Here is a 19009-nt window from a genome sequence, read left to right on the forward strand (position 1 = left end):
GTGAGTATCCAAAGACAAGTGAGATGACTCCTGCATAGGGGATTGTTTTGAAAAAGCAAGCATCCTTGTTAGCATAGCATTTTTGGAATGAATGTTGACCAGAAGACTAAAGACACGACTAGTTTAACTCCACAGCAGCCTACATGATCTATGCAGCACTTTAATCTATTCCCAGTGCATACACTCTGTGATCTTTAGAAACAAAGCAAGCTGCTTCTGAAGCAATTGCTTTCAAAAGCCTCCATTAAAAATTCACTGCTAATTGCACATAATTAGCAGAAATTGGAGGAACAGGTACAAGATCCACTGGAATCACTAGTAGTCTGTTATCCTGAATCTTTCAATCATTTTAAAATCAAATTTATTACTCTCCTGAATGTAAGCCTATTAAGAGGATAGTATTGGTAGAACTGTTAGTAAAGGCAGGTGTACATTTTTGGTTTAAGATTTTTACAGCCTAGAAAGTAAACAATTGAAAAGTGCTGGTTTGATCTACTAGTTGCAATTTTCTGTCCCATAGCAATTAGGTGACTGGAAGAGCAACAAGGCCAGGGCAGATTTCTATATGCAACTATTTATAAAAAAGGCATTGATGGCATAGAGGTAAAGAATTGGGGTGAAAGACAATGAATACATGCTATATACAATAGACAATATATACTATGTATCTTTTATAAGTATTAGTCATCTGCATTTCTGTAGGGGGTATATGTGGTTTCTAGGTAGATATATCCTTGTTTATTTGGACATATGTTTAAATATCCAATCAGATTCATGCTCAGAGTGTCACTTGTTATCTTTCAAAAACTGTTGCAGATGATACATCCTCTAGAATGGAACATAATGGTAATAATTGTGTGGTTGGCTTGATGGTGCTTGAGAAAATCATAAGAATGGAGGAGAGTAAGGTGCTTAGGCAATGCTTAAGCTAATCTCATGCCTTCCCATCAAGCCAAGCAGTACACTAAGGAGCTATTCACAACAGAGGAAGGAAAAGATGCAGTTCAAGATGGGAAGCGTCCTGCTGTCTCTTCTTTTCTGGTACAAAGGTATGCACTTTGCCTCCTGAGAGGTGCTTTCAGATATGTCTCTGTGTTTCTTGTTTCATCCATGCTTTCTTCTGTCAGGGACTGTGGGGTACAGAGCAAGCTCTCTTTATATTCTCATGGAAGCATAATAATTTGGGGAAAGGCAAAATGTGGAGGAGATGTGTAATTTATGTACATGAGTGAGCAGTGTTCTTACAGCTCTATGAATATTCAGTAGTAAAACTCTGTTTCACAAAATAATTGCAGTGTGAAAAAATTGCCATATAATTTGTCAAAATATGAATTTGCAAAGAAAATTGTAGTGCAGCTGAGCCAGTGTGTAAATAATAATGCTGATTTGAAAAATGAGGTACCGTATAACATGAAAGACTGGTCCTTCATTAATCAAAACTCTTGATTAATCAAAAGCTAATCATTTTCTTTAGCAGCAAGACATTGCTGATGAAGATTGGCTTTATTTTTAAAGGTCATTTCAGGTATTTTTGGCCTGGAAAAGACTTCCAAAGGCACTTTTGGAACAAAAAGCAATCATAAGTCAAGAAAATGGAAAAATATTTATCAATTTTGTGGCTTTCTTGAATTTACTTTTCAGAAAAGCAGCAACAAAAGCACATAAGCAGAAGGTAGAAGAAGCCAGGAAATTCAGGGTCACAATCTCCTTCCATTTTAATTAACCCAGCAGTGGAGAACAAGGAGATAATTTTCTGGGTTGTGTTTAAATTTCTGACTTAATCAAAACCAATGGCAAAGCTGTTACTGTCTTAAACAAGACTGAGGGTTGCTCTTGGTAAGTGCAGTGCCTATGAACATTAACATGTGAATCAAGTGTGCTCTGTCAGAGTGAGGAGAAGATTAATCAGACAGTCCAGCTTTTCCCCCATGGATGTTGCGTTCTCAGTGTTTTGATCTATCTAGTGTTTTTCTATCTTTCTCTGGTTCCACTGAATACTTTGATCTGCCAGATTTCATGGGTGGGAAAGTAAGTGTTCCTCAACCAGCCATGCCTTCATTTCATCCTGTTATGTTTGGCTGTACCTCACTCTGTCTAATTAATAGGTCTTCCTTTTAATCCTCCAGCAAATTTTTGTATGTTCTGTTCATCCCTTATCTCTTCATGCTCCTTTGTTTCATTTGGGAAGGTTACTGGTGCCTGAGCCTCTTGGAAGGCTGTTTTTATCCAGACTCCAGCATTTTTTTCCCAATGGGTGGCATAACTGCAATTAGTCCTTGGAATGAGTTCATACCTTGCTCTGAATCCCAGACACAGCTTGCTTTTAATAGACACCCACACATCAGGATATTTTTGGAGAGCTGCAGTGAAAAATAACTTGCAGAATCACTTTCCAGGCATCAGTCCTTTGATATTTTATTTATTTTCTTAATTTACCGTGTTTCTTAGTTTACCGTTTTTCTCTGCTTCATGTCCTAATTGTTCTCTTCTGGATAAAAAGAGAGCAGCGACTCTTTGCCCAGGTCCTGCTTTGCTCCTGCCTCTCTCTCTCTCCCACCGCAAAGGTGCCTCTAGGTCAGTCCTCCGAGCTACGTGCACTGATGCCACGATAAGCTGCTTAGCTTATTTTCCCTGGCAGAGCAAGTGGCTTAGAGGAGCCCGCGCATCCCCCGCGCCTTGGCTGGGCTAGTGCTTGCCGGGGACACCGCGGAGCAGCAGCAGCAGCAGCAGGAGCAGCAGGAGCATATGGTGCAGCAGGCAGGCTCCTACCACGGAGCCGCAGCAGCTGCCGGGCCCCCTCCATATGGCGAGGGGGAGCACCCTGAGCCCCGGATTGGCATGAATTTGCTTTTAGCACATTGGATGTGACGTGCCTGCACCGCATTACTCCGTCCGTGCTTGCCACACGTCGAGGAATAAGCACATCTCAGCAGTTTAAGAGAGTGGATTTCTTTTTCCCCTCTGTTTTTTGTAGATTTGGAAAGAAAAAAAAAAGTAAAACAGAATTAAAGGCTCAAACCCGCTTCTGGATCTTGGTGAATAACATCTTTAGTGCTGCCCTTTGGCATAATCAATACATCTAATGAAATTACCATACAGGCAACGTTCTGCCTAGCTCTAAGCAGGAAGGAGCACACATGTCAGTAAAGATCAGAAATTGGCAAAAGTTTTCAAAGGAACACTTGGGGAAAAAAGATAATTATACATCTCTTAAGAAGAAAAGAGGAAGAGGTTGATTTTTTCAAATTATTTAAGCTTTTTTTCAAATATTTTCACAACATAAAAAGATTTAGTGGAAACATGGAAACAAGAGATGTAAAGGAGAAATTAATTTGAATTAAATAGGTATAATTGTCATTGTTTAAATATGGGTTTTATCACTTTCAAGTAACTAATAAATATTAAACGAGATACAATACAAATGAATGAAAATGGAAACCAAATAAAAATAATTCAAATAAAGAAAATGAAATGGAATTAAAATAATAAAACCATGAAAAATCCACACAAAATGAAGGAGTAGAAGAGCAGCTGAGTTAAAGCCTGAGAGAGAAGCTTAACACAAAGTATGAGACCTTCTCCCCTCTGCAGGCTGACGCTGGTGCTGGTCCTCTTGCCGTCATTTTCTGGCTCTGGCCGTGCCTGCCAGTGATCAGCAGAGGTCAGTCGTCGCAGGTGAATGTGTGCAGGGGTGTCGGTGCCCTCCTGCGTGGTGCTTGGGCCAGAATATCATCTACAGGGGAAACAGGCTGAGCATTTGGGCCACTGAGGCTTTAGGTAGGCGGAGACCTCAGATGGGCACCTTGCTTTCCCCAGGCCAGCTTGGCTCCCCGTGTCTTTTGGTGGTCACAGATCTGCACATGCCCTGGGGATCTTTGCCTGCGAGTAGCTCCCAAGGACCATTTAGAGCCCATGTTTTTTAGAAGTAAAGGTCCTGTTTGCACAACACACACAGTCCCGTTGGAGCTGCTTAGCCTAGCCATGGAAAAACCCCCGGGGGAAAATCAACAAAAGTGATCACTAAGCAACTGTGCAGGGGGGCTGTGCTTGCCAACGGGACCTGGGGACTGGTCACAGCTGCAGAAGGGGTCCCTGGGGCCATTGCCTCTGGTGCAGATGGGAAAATGCCATAGATAGGGCAGCTTCCCTAAATGCATCTTGTTACCAGGGCTAGTGCAACCTGATGTGAGTCACCTCACTTGCCTGGCACGATTTTCAGGGCTGGGATGTAAAAATAGCCTGGGTTAATAATATAGCAACCACAAACTAGCACCCAATGGGCACAGACACACTGAATGCTTTTTTCAGTGTCTCAGCCCTTTGTGTTGCTTACAGGCTGTGTTACCTAACTCTGCTTCCTGGTGATGTCTATTGTGGTGCTCAGGGAAAGATGGCTTTGCCATGGTGTGCCTTACAGAAAGCAGGATAAAAGGGTGCCATTCATTCCATCTACAACTTTCATTTCTGTGACATCTTTGCTGGGGCTCCAGTCGTGGTTTTCTGGGTTTTAAGCTGTTTTTCTTTCCCCTGCCCCATGACCCACAGGTGTAGAAGGGTAGCAGGGGTCTACACAGGAGGAGCCACAGTGCCCAGAGAGTGCTGCTGCATCAAGCGGGGCACTGCTCTCTGCTGGGAGGAGAGGAGAGAAAATTATGCTCATTTCTCTAAGCTTTGTTAAACTGAGGTGTTGCTTGCAGAGATGAGAGGTAAAATTAACTGTTTTCCAGCTGAAGCTTTAGGGTACCTAAATCACAAAGCAAATAAGTACAGTCATTAAAAATTTCCACATACTTTTCCTGTAATTATCAAGTTTTTATGAAATTATTGCAGTAATTTGAGTGTTTGACTGTGTTAGATTTTATTTCTCTGTTTTCATATTTTATAATGTGTTTTCTCATGCTTGTACATCTGCCATTAATTCTAGATACACTAAAAGATGACTTGCTATTGTGGCTTTATGGTCAGAATAGTGATTATGTTTTCTCAGAGTTATCATGCCAAAATGTGCTTGGCCTTTGGCAGTGTTACTTGTGCACACACTTATCTTCCTCCTTTCTTACTCTGGTTTAACCACATTCTTAATGATTGCAACTTTTCTGAGACACACAGTTAACCTTGTTCCTGTCATTAAAATGCCAGCAGCTGAGTTTCCTTGCTATTGATTACCCCTTTGTTTACCCAGCGAGCCCTAGGTTGTGTGACTGCTGCTGTTTCCCACTTCCACCTCAGGAAACCTGTGTCTTCCCCTCTTGGCATCTCAGGACTACCTCTGCCAGCTATTTTCTTTCTCCCACAAACCTGGACTGGTTCCTGAAGTATCTCTCCCCTCCGTTCTGCTCAGTAGCAAGTGCCAAGTGTGGCCATCCCATGGCCTGGGCTCCAGTCCAGCCACACTAGGACAGGTAGTCTGGCACAAAATCATCCTCTGATTCTTGCCCAAGCCCTAGTCCCTAAATCCTGAGCTGTGTGGTGGCATTTGTGTGTGGCAGTGCACTGGATACACCACACTCCAGGGTGGGATGAAGGGACAGGAAAAAGGCACATGCCTTTTCTCCCTCCCTCCCATGAGCACAGATAATAATTTATTTCGCTGAACTGATGGTTTGCTGAATGTCCTGGGGGGCTGTAAATAGTGCTTTTTCCTTTTTGATGTTTTGGGTTTTTTCAGTCTTGTGCTTTTAAAACAACAGCCCCTGGCAGCCGTGCATGACTCTGCCATGAATTGCAGCAATTCGTTCTGTCTGACCTGCAATTACCAATTATCTTTGTAACCTTCCTTGAAGGCAAACACGCTCACTATAAAAGCATGCTGGCCATCACTTTTTTTTTAGACTATTGGCAGCTAGCTTTCCTCTTCATTTCCTTTGTAGGACAGGGCCTGTCACAGCTGTAAACACACCAATATATCAATTACTATGTTTTCTGGCCAACTGCAGGCAAGGGCATCTTTCCTTTCCTTTTCTCTCCCAGCACCAGGGGTCATCAGGCTGCACTGCCCAGGCAGGATGTTTGGCCATCTGCTGTGCTTACCATGAGCCAAGCCAAGCCTGCCATTCCCCTGTGCCATGGTTGGATGGCTGAGCCACTTGCAGCAGCGAGCACTTAGTAGTTAACCTCTTCTGGCTTAAAAAGGCAAAGCTGAACTCCTGTTGGAGATGTTTAAACTAGTGAGTCATGCAGCGAAGTGTGGTGGTCCCCAGCCCAGCAGAGACAGCCAGAGGGGCAGCGCACTGGCACCTGTGCCCTGGCACTGCCTTTTCACCACTGCGTGTTGTGGGACTGACCCAATCGAACGTTACCTTGAGAAAAGGGCTTTTGTGCTTGAAATTCATGCCATTGCTTGATTTGCAGTGGTGTCCCCTGGCAGATGAGGCTTAAACCCCTAAAGTCACTCTTGTAGCTCAGGGACACTGCTGCTGAGTGCACCCCAGTGCTGGGGTGATCTGGTGGGGAGGATTTATTTCTGGTGGTTGAATAGGTGCTACAACCCATCTACCCACCCACCTGAAAAATTGCTTTTTTCCCTGTTGTTTCACTCACAGATGTTGAATTTCCAGCTCCATGTGTCAATGACATATCAAATTTTGATCTTGGCTCTCAAATGCAGGGACTCAGGAGGCCTATTGAAGGGCTCAGCATGGTTCCACAGCAATACCCTACATCAATCCTGGTAATTGACATCCCCTTTCCCCTGCCACAGCAGTGCACAAGAGTAAGCTTCACCACAACATAGTCTTCCTCACAGAACATAACTTCTCCAGGTTAATGGTTGGACTTGATGATCTCAGAGGTCTTTTCCAACCCCTTTGACAGGACAAAGTGCATTAAACCACTGTAAGGAAAACCCAAAACAGCACACAAACATTGTTTGCAGAAAAATCAGTCTTCTAAAGATGACAGTAAAGAGATTAAGAAACACATACCAAGCACACATCTCTAAATGAAACTTGAATGCCTGTAGATGGAAGGAGTGGAGCCTGCAGCCCTGTGAGCTCAGACAGTTGCTGGGCAGTGGGGACACATGGAGGGCTGTGCTGGCTGGGCAGCCAGGCCTCCAGATCTCAGGGTAAGGAAGCTGCTCTTGCAGCTGGTGCTCCTGGAGCAGGGCACCTGTCCTGCTGGGAAAAGACATCCCCCCACTGGCTGGAAGGGCAGGAGAGGCACCTGTTGGCCTGGCTCTCATGCCCCTGGTGCCAGTGCTGCTCCAAAACTGGCATCAGATGGAGCACCAAGCAGGCAGAAAAGGCACTACATTGCTTTTATTGGCAAAGATGGCTCAGTTTTGATAAGTGATGAAGTCCTGGTTTGTATTGTATTGGCAGACCACACTAACTTAAACCACCTTCATGCTGGTTTAAGTCAATTCCTTTTCCTCGTGTGGCACAGCACAGAGGTGGCCTTGGACTTGCACCTCTGCCTTGGTTTTCTCATTGCACAGAGGAGTCACAGGGTTTGGCTGGGTAACATCAGTGCTGGGAAAGGTGTAGTGCAGCACTGTGCATGGCCCCAGCCTACACTTTCCAAGAGGCCAGATCTGGAGATGTGCAGCCACGCTTTCCTCCTGAGCTTTTTGGGGTCTTGGGCCTGACTAAAAGCCACATATTTTTATTGTAGATCAAGGTTTATTTCTTCTGCCTGGGCCAATGCCTTGAGTTAATGTTGTAAGTTCCTGACGTCAGAAATGCCACCCTGGGACACTGAAGCACAGGAGACCATCTCTGTGATAAAGGAATTTTTAAAAATTTCTTTATAATTTTGTTCTTGGCAGTCTTTCTTTCAGACTCTTGGTACATTTAGGCTCCATGTCACACCCAAGCAGCAGTTGCATTTCAGCAAAAAACAGAGCCTTGTGTATAGTTTATATTTCAGCTGATTATAATTGCTCTGTTTGTGCATCTTTTGAGATGAAACTTGCTATAGAAATGTGAGATGCAAATCTCCAGCATTAGCTGGAGCTTCCTAGGCTCAGCAAAGTGACAGTGTATGAATGAATAAACCATAACTAGATTTCAGTGAATAATTCAGAGTCTAATTCATTTGGTGAAAAGAGTCTCTTTTCCTATTCACAAACCTCTGGAGATGGCAGGTTTCTCATGGCTTCTGTATGCAAGTTTTTACCTGCTCAATAGCTTGTTCCTTAGTGACTTGTAGATTCCCTACTGGCTTTGAAAACGTGATGTTTGATATTTGACTTGTTTTGATGAGTTACCAGCAGACATGGGACTTTTTTTATTATTTTATTTTCATAACTGTTTGGGAACTATTCTGCCAGTCCTAATGCTATTAACACAGTCTGCTTTCAACTTCACCCTGATGCAGCAAGAACCTTTTCAGTACTGAAAGTGCTCATAAAAAAGCCATTGCTCAGTAAGAGGCAGGAGATAAAACAGGTCAGATGTTACAAAAATAGCATCTCTTCCTCTACAGCCACAACGACTGGTTTTCCCTAAGAAAGAAAAGAAAAAATAAAAAAGTGAGTCTTGTCTGTAAGATGGATTAGGAAGACCTATTTACATTGCATTTTCTCCATCCCATCCAGAGGGAGTGATCTCAGACCAACCACTTTGTGGAGTGTCCCATCTCCTCCAAAGGCATTTGGGATCTGCAGTGGTGCCACCCTGGGATGGGATTTCACCCTTGGAGTTCATCAGCCTACACATTTTAAGGGGAAAATGTGACAGGGAAACTGCAGAGCAGGAAGACAATAAAAATGGATATGGGCAAAAGTAGCTGTAAAGCAGAAATGGACCAGCATGGGTTTCTCCTCAGGGTGATTCAGGTGCATCTGATCAGAAAGGGCAGATGCCAAAGGCATCAGAGAGAAATCCCACTGGAGGAGTAGCACAGACATGGACACAGGCAGTGCCCTGTTCCTTCCCATGTTCTCTTGCCTAACCCTAGCAATCAGCTTGGGCAAAATGCAGTAGAATTATCAGTATTTCCTCTATTTATTTGTCTCTAGCTCAGGGGTAAATATTCATGGTATTTCCTAATATTTGCTTGCAGCATCTTTGTTTCTGATGTCTCTCTCTCTTCCTCTCTCCATGCCCACTGTGCAGCTGCAATGGCCCTCTCGCCAGGAGAGGTAAGTGTCTGGCTAGTTTGGCTGCCAGGTAAATGCTGGGGCTCTGATGCTGCCTGGCTTTGGTGCCTTCAACCCCAGGCACATGCTCTTACCTCTGAATCCAAGGGGATCTAAGTCATCCCATGTTTCATGCTAGGCTGGCATGAAGAAAGGGTCTCAGAGGAGATGCAGCAGCCTGGGCAGGCCTGAGCATCTGTCTAAGATTCAGGACTCAGATTTAGCCTTATGCCACTATTGTTGCTGCCTGTGTTGATTTATTACTGTTTGTTTACCTTCCTTTTAGGATGAGAGATTGGAGCTGTGGCACAGCAAGGCTTGCAAATGCGATTGCCAAGGAGGACCTAACTCAGTGTGGTCCAGTGGAACTAACAGCTTGGAGTGCATGCCAGGTAATGGGACAGTGTGCTTTGGCCATGTTTGCCTGGTGACCTTCAGCAGCTTCCCCTGCTGCACCTAGCATTGCAGGAGGTGTGTTCAGGTGGTATCTGTCCCACATCCAGCTGCTGGTGGGGCTGGAGAGCTGCACTGGTGTGAGGTGAGGGGGGTGACCCTGCAGTGTCAGGCAGAGGCAAGACCTGGGCCTTGGGAGGTCACCCAGGGTAAGCCATCCTGGCTGGTGCCAGCAGGCATTTACCTGGTCTGCCTCTGAGCCCTCAGTGCTGCTGCTTGAAGAAACTGCCTGGGGCAGCTACTGCCATGTGCAGGATTTGCTGTAAAAAACCTTTTTTATGACCTAGGCTTGTTTTGCCACTCTGCTTTTTAACCTCTGTTATCTTCTCACCTCTCCAGGAGTCAAGAAAAACATCTGGTTATTTCTTTGCAGCATATTTTTAAACAGTAAAAGATAACAATCATGTTGCCTTCAAGTTTACTCTAGCCTGCCCCTGCCCAGTTCCTTTAGCTCTTCCTCACAGTTCATACTGTATATGTTTCTGATCAAGCTCTTTCCTCATTATTTTGTGCAGCTGTCACATTTTCTCTGACGTGTTGCCCTGGCAAGGCTTTATTGGTGCCCAGCTGATCCTCAGGTTTAGCTCACGTGTCCCACAGAAGCTGCACTCTTTTTCAGGCCCCTGTCACAAAAATATTCAGAGGTGTTGCCCCCTCTGGAGCTGGGTGCCAAAAGTGGTACCTGCCTCATGCCCACTAGCAACCACCTCTTTCCAGTTCCTGCAAGAGGCTGTGCAACAAGTTGAGGTGTGTTTTGCTGCCCCTGGGGAAAGTGGTCATTCCAATGCTCAGCGTTTGGCATAGCTGCCCTGAAGGAGGCTAAATAAGTTACCCTGGAAGAGCTCTGAGCAGAAGTCAGGATGAACTAAAAAATGTGTATTGACAAGAAGATGTGACACCACTGGCAGAGCTTGCAGGCATACACAAACAAAAATGACAGCGGGAAAAACCCCAAGAGTTTGTATTCCCAGTTTGTGTTGGATCTGCAGGTTTCTTTCCTTCAGTGTAAGGGAGCTGAAAAGTGCATAGGTTTGCCAATGTTCTTTGCCAGGCCCTCTGCTTCCACTGAGCAATCCCTCCATGCACTCTGCTCCTGTAGAGGCCATGTCTGCCTGGGCTTGCTCAGGTGAGCATTGCCCTCTGGGTTTCTTCCCTGCCTGGAGAAACTACAAGGAGAGAATTCATGAGCTCCATGAGCATGGGTGATGTCTCACCCCCAGTGCAGAGCAGCCCCAAACAGCACCTGTAAAGGGTTGTGGCTTGTCAGGCTTTGTACTACCTGTTTTCACAGCTGGTATCTCCACAAGGCTGCCTGCTGGGGCAGGAATGAAGAGGAAGAAGGCATTTGCTGAAGACAGCCTCTGTGATGCAGAGGAATCTCTTACTGTAGCTCTAGAACTGATGTTTTATATTTTTGTTGTGCTGGCTTCTTCCAGTCTCTTATGGAAGAGACCCATATATGTTGCTTTAAACAGGAGTTTGAGCTGGCATGGCCCTGCCTGAGCTCCCCTCACCCTTTCAAAGGGCTGACCACCACAACTCTGTTTTTTTTCTCACAGCATCATCACAAAGCCCACCTGTGATGCCCACTGCAGATCCCTGCAGTTTCTGCATCCTTGCCTGAGTCTCTCTCCATTCAGAAGGTGCCCCTCTGCACCTGCACATCCTCCACCTGTAACTGTAGCCCTTTGCATGGAGCTGCCTTAAAGCATATTTTGAAGAGAATTTCCCTTGCACTCCAGGTTGCCATGCAGAATCTCCCTGCTTCCTGCAGCCCTGGTGATGTGGAAGGAGCAGCCCCAGCACACTCACAAGCACCATAAGGCCTTATAGCAATGCTGGCTTGCAGCCAGCTCAGCAGAGATCCCTGATCAGCCCTTTAGGAATTCCTTCTTCTCACAGTGGCTCCCTACTGACACCTGTCTGGCGTGCCAGCCTGGTCCTACTGCACATTTTCTTACTGTTTAACCTCATCAGTGTACCATTCTCCATCTGAAGCCTTGATACAGCCTGCACCACCCTGCTGTTGTTTGCACCAAGGAATAACAGAATCACAACATAGTTTGGATTGGAAGGGACCTTTGAAGATCATCTAGTTCCAACCCCTCCCCTCTCCCATCCCCTCTATGGACGAGGATACCTTCCACTAGACCAGTTTGCTCAAAGCCTCACCTAGCCTGGACTTGAACACTTCCAGGATGGGGCATCAACAGATTCTCTGGGCAACCTATTGCAGTGGATCATCATCCACACAGTAAAAAAGTTCTTCCTTATGTCCAATCTAAACCCACACTCTTCCTGTTTAAAACCCTTGCCCATTGAGAGGCAATGGAAGAGATGGAGACAGGGCTTGGTTTGTTTTGGTCTGTCCATGGCAGAAAATTGAGGAGCAGTGCTAGAGTTCCTGGCCAGGCCAGGTGTGACAGGTGCTCTCAAATATTAGCATTCTGTGGTTAAGTAATGAAGGCATCTCCTGTGACTAAGGAAGGCCATTCTCCTTAGTGGTGAGATAATATTGCCACTGTAATTCCCACTGTCACTCTCCCCAGGCAAGGGCTTTGCACTCCCCTTGCCCAGTTCAGCCCAGCCACTGTGTTATGGGCTGGTGTCCCTGCTGCCTGGTGATGGTTTGCAGAGCAGCCATGCAGGGCTGTCTCTGGCACAGTCCAGGGGAGCAGCCAACTCCAAAACACTGCTCAGGTTTCCTCTGGGTTGGCTGTAACAGCGTCAAATGTCTTGGCTGATTTAACCAGGCACCAGGCATCTGTTTTGGTGGGTCTCTGTGCATGGCACAAATGGATTCACCTGAAGGTGACCTGCTAATTGCATTATGGTTGTGTGGTCTGCAGATTAGTGTTGCTAAAAGTAAAGTTGGGTGGTGTTTGAGATAAGCCTAACGAGAGTAAACACATGGGGCCACCCCAGCCCAGTCACCCTCTTGCACAAGGAGAGCAAGGCTTTTAGCATGGTGGAAAAGCATGATGTTTCCATGCCTGGAGGAAGGGGGGCAGTGGCTATATGTTTTCATGGGAAAAAACATGTTAATGAGGTACCGACTAAGCAAGGTATGTTAATGAGATATTGATGCATACAATATTGACCTAGTGGAGCTTGCTAATGAGATATCGACTGCATGGCTGCAGTGCTGGGCAGTTAGTTGCACTGGGGAGGCCATGGTTGTGCCAGGTTCTGGGGCCCCCTCTGATGCACCCCACAGGTGGGTCATTTTTAAGACAAGGCACCACGCTGGTTAGTAAGGCACAGCTAAGGTAAGGACATGTGTTACCTAAAAGTGAATGTCCACAGAGCTTTGCTTGCTCCTTTATTGCTGAGACCTATGAAACAGGCTATGCTAAACTGGAGAAAGGGACAGAGTTACCTTTGGGGGCTCCACAGGCTGCAAAATTAGAAAATGCTGCCCACGATATAGATGTTTGCCTAGGCAATCCCCATGTGAGCCTTGTGAGTGTCTTCATTCTGTGTATCTTGATATGCAGTAATAACCTGGATGTATAAAAACATGATCAGAACAAAATACTCCACAACTAGGTTCAGGTAGCATGAAGGTGCTAAGTATCACTTAAGTCCTGCTTTCCAGGGCACTGTGTGATGATCCACCACAGAAAGTTTTAATGATAAATGAGTATTTCTTTCTCCAGTAGTTCTGCAGCCAGCAAGAGTCATGTTGAATTTCTTGCTGTTTCATAAGACAGGTAGCCTGAAGATACGAAGTCAAAAACTCACATGGAGATTCCTGAGCCTCCGGCAGGGTCAAGCATTACACCTCACTGGCACCAGAGCACTTGCAGATTTTCCACAAGGCAAGACCATCTCCAGACACAAAGATGATCTGCAAAGCAGAGAATGCAGAAGACCTGAGGGTGCTTGTGAAGGGATGATCAAAGCTGGCTCAGTAATTTTGCCATGCAAGTAGAGCCAGAAATCAGACAGTGAAGGGAGGAGCAGAAGGAGTTAAAGCCCAGCAAGACAAGGCAGTGCCTGGTGTTTCTTAAGGACCAGGCAGAGGCGGACAGCCTGGAGACTGGATCCAGGTTGATGGATCCAGCCTGGCTCTTCTTCCATATGCAAGAAGGAGATTCAGACTACAGCATGAATAAAGCCTTCCCCCAAAATGTAACAAGCAGAACAAGTTTAGTAAGTTTGAGAGAGTTAAAAATTAACACAAGGGAAGAGTTAGAAATGAAGGCCCTATGGCCACTGGGGAGGTTGTGGTCTGGGATTAAGAGCATCTCCCCAGCATCCTAGTCAGGGAAGAGGGGGAGCAGGGAAACAACAGGAGGTGTTGACAACGCGTGTGCAAACACACCCAGGAAACAGAGCCACTCATGTCCCTTATGGTGTTTTTTCCCTTGTTCTGCAGAGTGTCCCTACCACAAGCCCCTGGGTTTCGAGTCTGGCGCTGTCACCTCGGACCAGATAAGCTGCTCCAACCCTGAGCAGTACACGGGCTGGTACTCCTCCTGGACAGCCAACAAGGCCCGACTCAATGGCCAAGGCTTTGGGTGAGCTTGAAAATGCCTCTCTGAGGGGTGCCAGGGGCAGTCGGTGTGGGGTGCGGGGCAGGAGGGTCTGCCTGGGAGGGCAGTGCTAGAAGACACAGCAGGGCTGGTGGTGTCCCCCCAGGTGTGCGTGGCTCTCCAAGTACCAGGACAACGCACAGTGGCTGCAGATCGACCTGAAGGAGGTGAAGGTGATTTCGGGGATCCTCACGCAAGGGCGCTGCGACGCTGATGAGTGGATGACCAAGTACAGCATGCAGTACCGCACCGACGAAAACCTCAACTGGGTTTACTACAAGGACCAAACTGGCAACAACCGGGTCAGTGGAATTTGCTCTTCAGCCACTGGTAGAGGGGGGCATGTTCGATGAAATGGACACATCAGGTCTCAGAAGAGATACCCCAAAAGGGGGGTCCTGTGGGAGCAGCAAGGTCGATGGGCCTCAGTGCTCACTCCAGGTCTGGCAGCAGCACAGAGAGGGGCCATTTCCACTGTGGTGAAAATGAATGTCATGCTGACCAGGGCAAAACACATTTTTTGTGTTTTCTAATGATGATAGCATAGTCCAGATTATGCTCAGAGGCATTAGCTGGCACTGCAGAGGAGGCAGCACCTCCATGATAAAACCCCTTTCTTGGCTGTGGCTATACAACCCCAGACATGTTTGGGCACTGTGAAATGGGGGCTGCTTCTTTTGCCACAAACTCAGGGCTTGTGCGTGAGGACAATGCAGAAAAGCCCTGGAGACAAGATCTGCAATTAGTTATGTCACAGCCCACTGAACTGTTCTCACTGCACTTCTCACTGGTTGGTCTGAAGTGAAAAATTGCATGGGGGAGACCTTACAGTGGTGCCTGTGCACCGTCTAGGTGTCCTCAGTGTCCCTCTGTGGAGATGGCCTGTCACAGCATGGGAGGTTCTGGTGGCTTTGCTGAATACCAGTTCCTGCAGCCCTGGGGAAATTCTGTGCTGAGCTTTCCCTGAAAAACAGGTCATGGCAGCAGGAGATGTGACATGCTGGCCAAGTAATGGGGAAAGGGCACTCAAATACATTTTTTGTCTATGTTGTCTTATGTGGGACCCCTGCTTATGAACTGCAAAGAGCCAAATTTTACCATACTCACTCCAAACATGTGGTGCCTTGCTGCAGATGAGAGAGAATGGAGAGAGATTAAGTCTGGCCTAACCAGAAAAAGTGCAGGAACAATGGGGGAAAGTGACTTAGAAAACTGAATCAGAGTGACAAAAATAGTCTGGCTGTTTTTAATGTCTTTTGTTTTGAGGGTGAAGGGGAGAGAGGCTTCCCCCCATCTGCTCTACACAGTCATCCCAGACTCATGGGACAGGATTTTCAGCCCCTTGACCACCTACCCACGTCTCCTTTCACAGGTTTTCTATGGCAACTCTGACCGCTCGTCCTCAGTGCAGAACCTGCTGCGGCCGCCCATCGTGGCGCGGTACATCCGCCTCATCCCGCTGGGCTGGCACGTGCGCATCGCCATCCGCATGGAGCTCCTGGAGTGCCTGGGCAAGTGTGGCTGAGCACTGGCTGCCGAGGGGATGTGGAGGTGTCTGCCTGTGTGGCTGCCCTGCCTCGCCACGGCTGCGGCCCCGCAGGGTGAATGCCCAGCCTGCAAAGGGAAGGGCTGTCTTGAATAAAGCATTGCTTCACACCACACCTGGCGATGCAGCTGGTGGGTGTTCGTGGGCTCACCTTGGGGAGGGCAGGAGGGATCAGGGCTGTGATCCCATGAGCTGCAGTGCTTCTGGCCCTGGCTAGGGAGGTTAGGTCAGGGAAATCGTCATCACAGTGTGCTGGGAAGGCCAGAGCAAACGCAGGTGGGGTCCAAAGGCAGGTCTTGGATTCTTTTCAGGAGGGCTGGTCTATGCTTGATTATTTGTCCCCAAGTCCAGGCACCCCACACTGACCCACCATAGCCAGGGAGGGTTCCTGTGTTGAGACAGACATCTTACCCTGGTTTTCTTCTTGCCAGTCTCTGCCATCCCTGAAACAGGGACCTAGCCTGTCCCCAGTATGAAGGCCTCCATCTGAATCTCACGCCCTCAAATCACCTCATGTTCTCTTGTATCAGCAACCCTCTGGCCTGAGCTGCTGTGGCTGGTTTTGGGACAGACATCAGTGCCTTGAAGACCAGATGGCCAAACCCTCTCTGTATCCTGTCTGGTTTTGCACTGACACATCTCAGGGACTCCAGGGCACTTTGCTTCCTGTGGATGTTTGGGCACAGACATAGAGACTGGCTTTTATAAACTGTTTGACTTCCATGGCCTGATCACCAGTGGGTGTTTAGCATCTGAGGAATTTGGGGCATGTGGAAGCTCTGATGATGGACCCATCTCCCTGGGATGACAGCCTGATTACTATGGCTCCTGTCCCTGCCTCAGCCCAGGAGCCAATGCTCAACACAACCTGGGTGGGAACTGCAGCCTCCATGTGGGAGGGTTGTGGGGACCTGTGGAGTGACAGCTTTGGTTTGCCTTCCCACACATCTGTAGCACAAACCTGGCAGGCACCAGAGGCCTTTTCCCTATTTTCTAACCATCTGGACTGTCTCAGCAGAGAGAGGCATGAAGACAACTGCACTGAGGCAGGGCATCTGCCTCTCCTCTCCTTATCCCTACGGGCAGAGAGGTGTACGCTCAATGTGCAGGGCAGGAGTTGAGATGTGACTAAAACCAAATGAAATGGGACCAAAAACATGAGAAAAGCCTTTGGTTGGCTGTGCAATACATCACACTTATTTGTGAGAAGAGAGGTTTCTGCCTTGTTTTTTCCTGTATATACACACCAATAATATCTGTCAGGAAAATAAGGTCTTCTGATGAATCTGAAAGCTACTCCGATAAACAAACAGTAAGAAGTCTACAGAGATGTAAAAAAGACCAATTCCCACCTGCTGAGATGACTGTTATTATACATCATTACTCCCTTGCTTCCTCCTAACACCCATTTGTGCATAGGATTTTTGCTTATCCACAAATTGCTCTAGGGACATGTTTTCCTAGTAAGAAATCACTGTGTGGTTCTCTAATGCTAAACAGTCAAGGCAAGCTGTACTGAGAAGGTCCACTGTGCTGGAGGCACGTCCTCCATGCAGCCAAGCTGTGGGAGCAGCATGGTATGACAGCATCACCAGGCACTGACATACAGCAACAGGGAGACAAGGGCTCTCCACCAGCCATCACAGCTCTGGGGTTAGCAACATTAACACTGAAAGCTGAAGCATTTTTGGGCCCTGGACAGAGTTGCCATCCTGTTAACACACAGCTCTCCCTGCCCTAAACGCAGCACAGGCAACTCTGCTCTGTGTTCAGGTGGGTGGTGACAGAGGGAAGGACGCTTAGTGCTGCTGTTCCACTGCGTGACCAAGGCTCAGGAGGTGGGGGTGGAAGGGCAAAAGGATGGACTGGGCACCAGCTGGTGAGTATTTACAGTTAAGCTTGACTGCAGCTAGTCAAAGCCTACTCTGTTACTGGCCTCTGAAGAGCTCCTACAGGGTTTTTTGAGATGCCTGGTTTTGGAAATGCACCCTATGGCAAGGGGCAGGAGCTCCTGTGAAATTTGGAAGAGCTCACAGGCTTAATGCACAGCCTGAATTGATGTACCACACACCATTATACATTGAGGAACTGCACTAAATTATGTATCTTCAGATGATCAATCCTATGTATAGGATATAATAAAACCTTAGAGGATGAAAATACTGTCTAGGTAGAAAGGATCTGTGCTGTCACTCTTCCAGCCTCCCATCTTCAAAGAAATCACTAGACTTTTTTTTTAGATTGAAATGTACAGTGATAAATAAGTTGGAACTAAATGGCATACAGTGCATTTCACAGTTCATTTGCTTCGTGCCTTGCCCTGTCCTTTCCCTGAAGTTCACCTCTCCAGCTTTCATGAGAAAGAGACCTACTTCTGGCTTTCAACTAAATGGTTCCTGCTAAAGCAGGAGATTCTGTTTTCATCCTTGCTATGCAGCTCACTTGTTAATTGACCTCTGGAAATTCACTTAACCTCTGCCTCTCATATGAAAAGAAGGGTGCTGAGAGGCTTAATTAATTAAGTGGTCCTAAAATGCTTTTAGAATTGCATTTGACTTCTACATTGCATAAATTCAGCATGTTGGAGCAACAGTGTGACTAAGGGCGTTATGAAAGTGGGACAGAACTAGCCAAAGTACAATTACGTAAATACACAAGTTTTTCTCATAAACAGAGAATCACAGGATGATTTGGGTTGGAAGGAGCCTTAGAGATCATCTAGCTTCAATCTCCCTGCCATGGACAGGGACACCATTCACTAGACCAGGTTTCTCAGAGCCCCATTACAGCCTGGCCTTGAACACTTCCAGGGATGGGGCATCCACAACTTCTCTGGGGGCAACCTGTTCCAGTGCCTCACCACCCTCACAGTAAAGAATTTCTCCCTAATGTCTAATCTAAACCTACTCTCCCTCAGCTTAAGGCCATTTCCCCTTGTCCTATCACTACATGCCCTTGTGAAAAGTCCTCTCTTGTAGGCTGCTTCAGTCACTGGAAGGTGCTATAGGGTCTCCCTGGAGCCTTCTCTTTTTCAGACCACAAGTCTCTCAGTCTGTCTTCATAGGAGAGGTGTGCCAGCCCTCTGCTCAACTTAATGGCTCTCCATGCCTTTCCTGCTCTGGGGGCCCCAGGCCTGGATGCTCCAAGTGGATTCTTGTGAGAATGGAGTGAAGGGGCAGAATCACCTTCCTTGCCCTGCTAGTCACACTGCTTTTGATGCAGTGCAGGATACAACTGGCCTGCATCAAAACCCATGCATGGCTTTGCAGCTGCATAAAACAGAAGGGGGTTGAATAGAAAGCAGGACCAAGAGCTGCCTTCAGTTTCATGGCAAGAATTTTTAGCATGGGATGCTTAAGAGAGAAGTGAGGGAACTGTGCTGAGAATTTA

General features: G+C 46.9%; 1 protein-coding gene across 1 annotated transcript; it reads left to right on the forward strand.

Moving 5' to 3' along the window:
- The first annotated feature begins 956 nt into the window (after nt 1-956).
- On the forward strand, nt 957-15726 carry RS1 (retinoschisin 1). The gene is made up of 6 exons (XM_071569451.1): nt 957-1049; nt 9060-9085; nt 9369-9474; nt 13917-14058; nt 14180-14375; nt 15446-15726. The coding sequence occupies exons 1-6, from the start codon at nt 998-1000 to the stop codon at nt 15596-15598; spliced, it is 675 nt and encodes a 224-aa protein (XP_071425552.1). The 5' UTR covers nt 957-997; the 3' UTR covers nt 15599-15726.
- Nucleotides 15727-19009: the final 3283 nt, after the last annotated feature.

Source organism: Pithys albifrons, chromosome 1, assembly GCF_047495875.1.
Source record: "Pithys albifrons albifrons isolate INPA30051 chromosome 1, PitAlb_v1, whole genome shotgun sequence".
Taxonomy (NCBI): domain Eukaryota; kingdom Metazoa; phylum Chordata; class Aves; order Passeriformes; family Thamnophilidae; genus Pithys; species Pithys albifrons.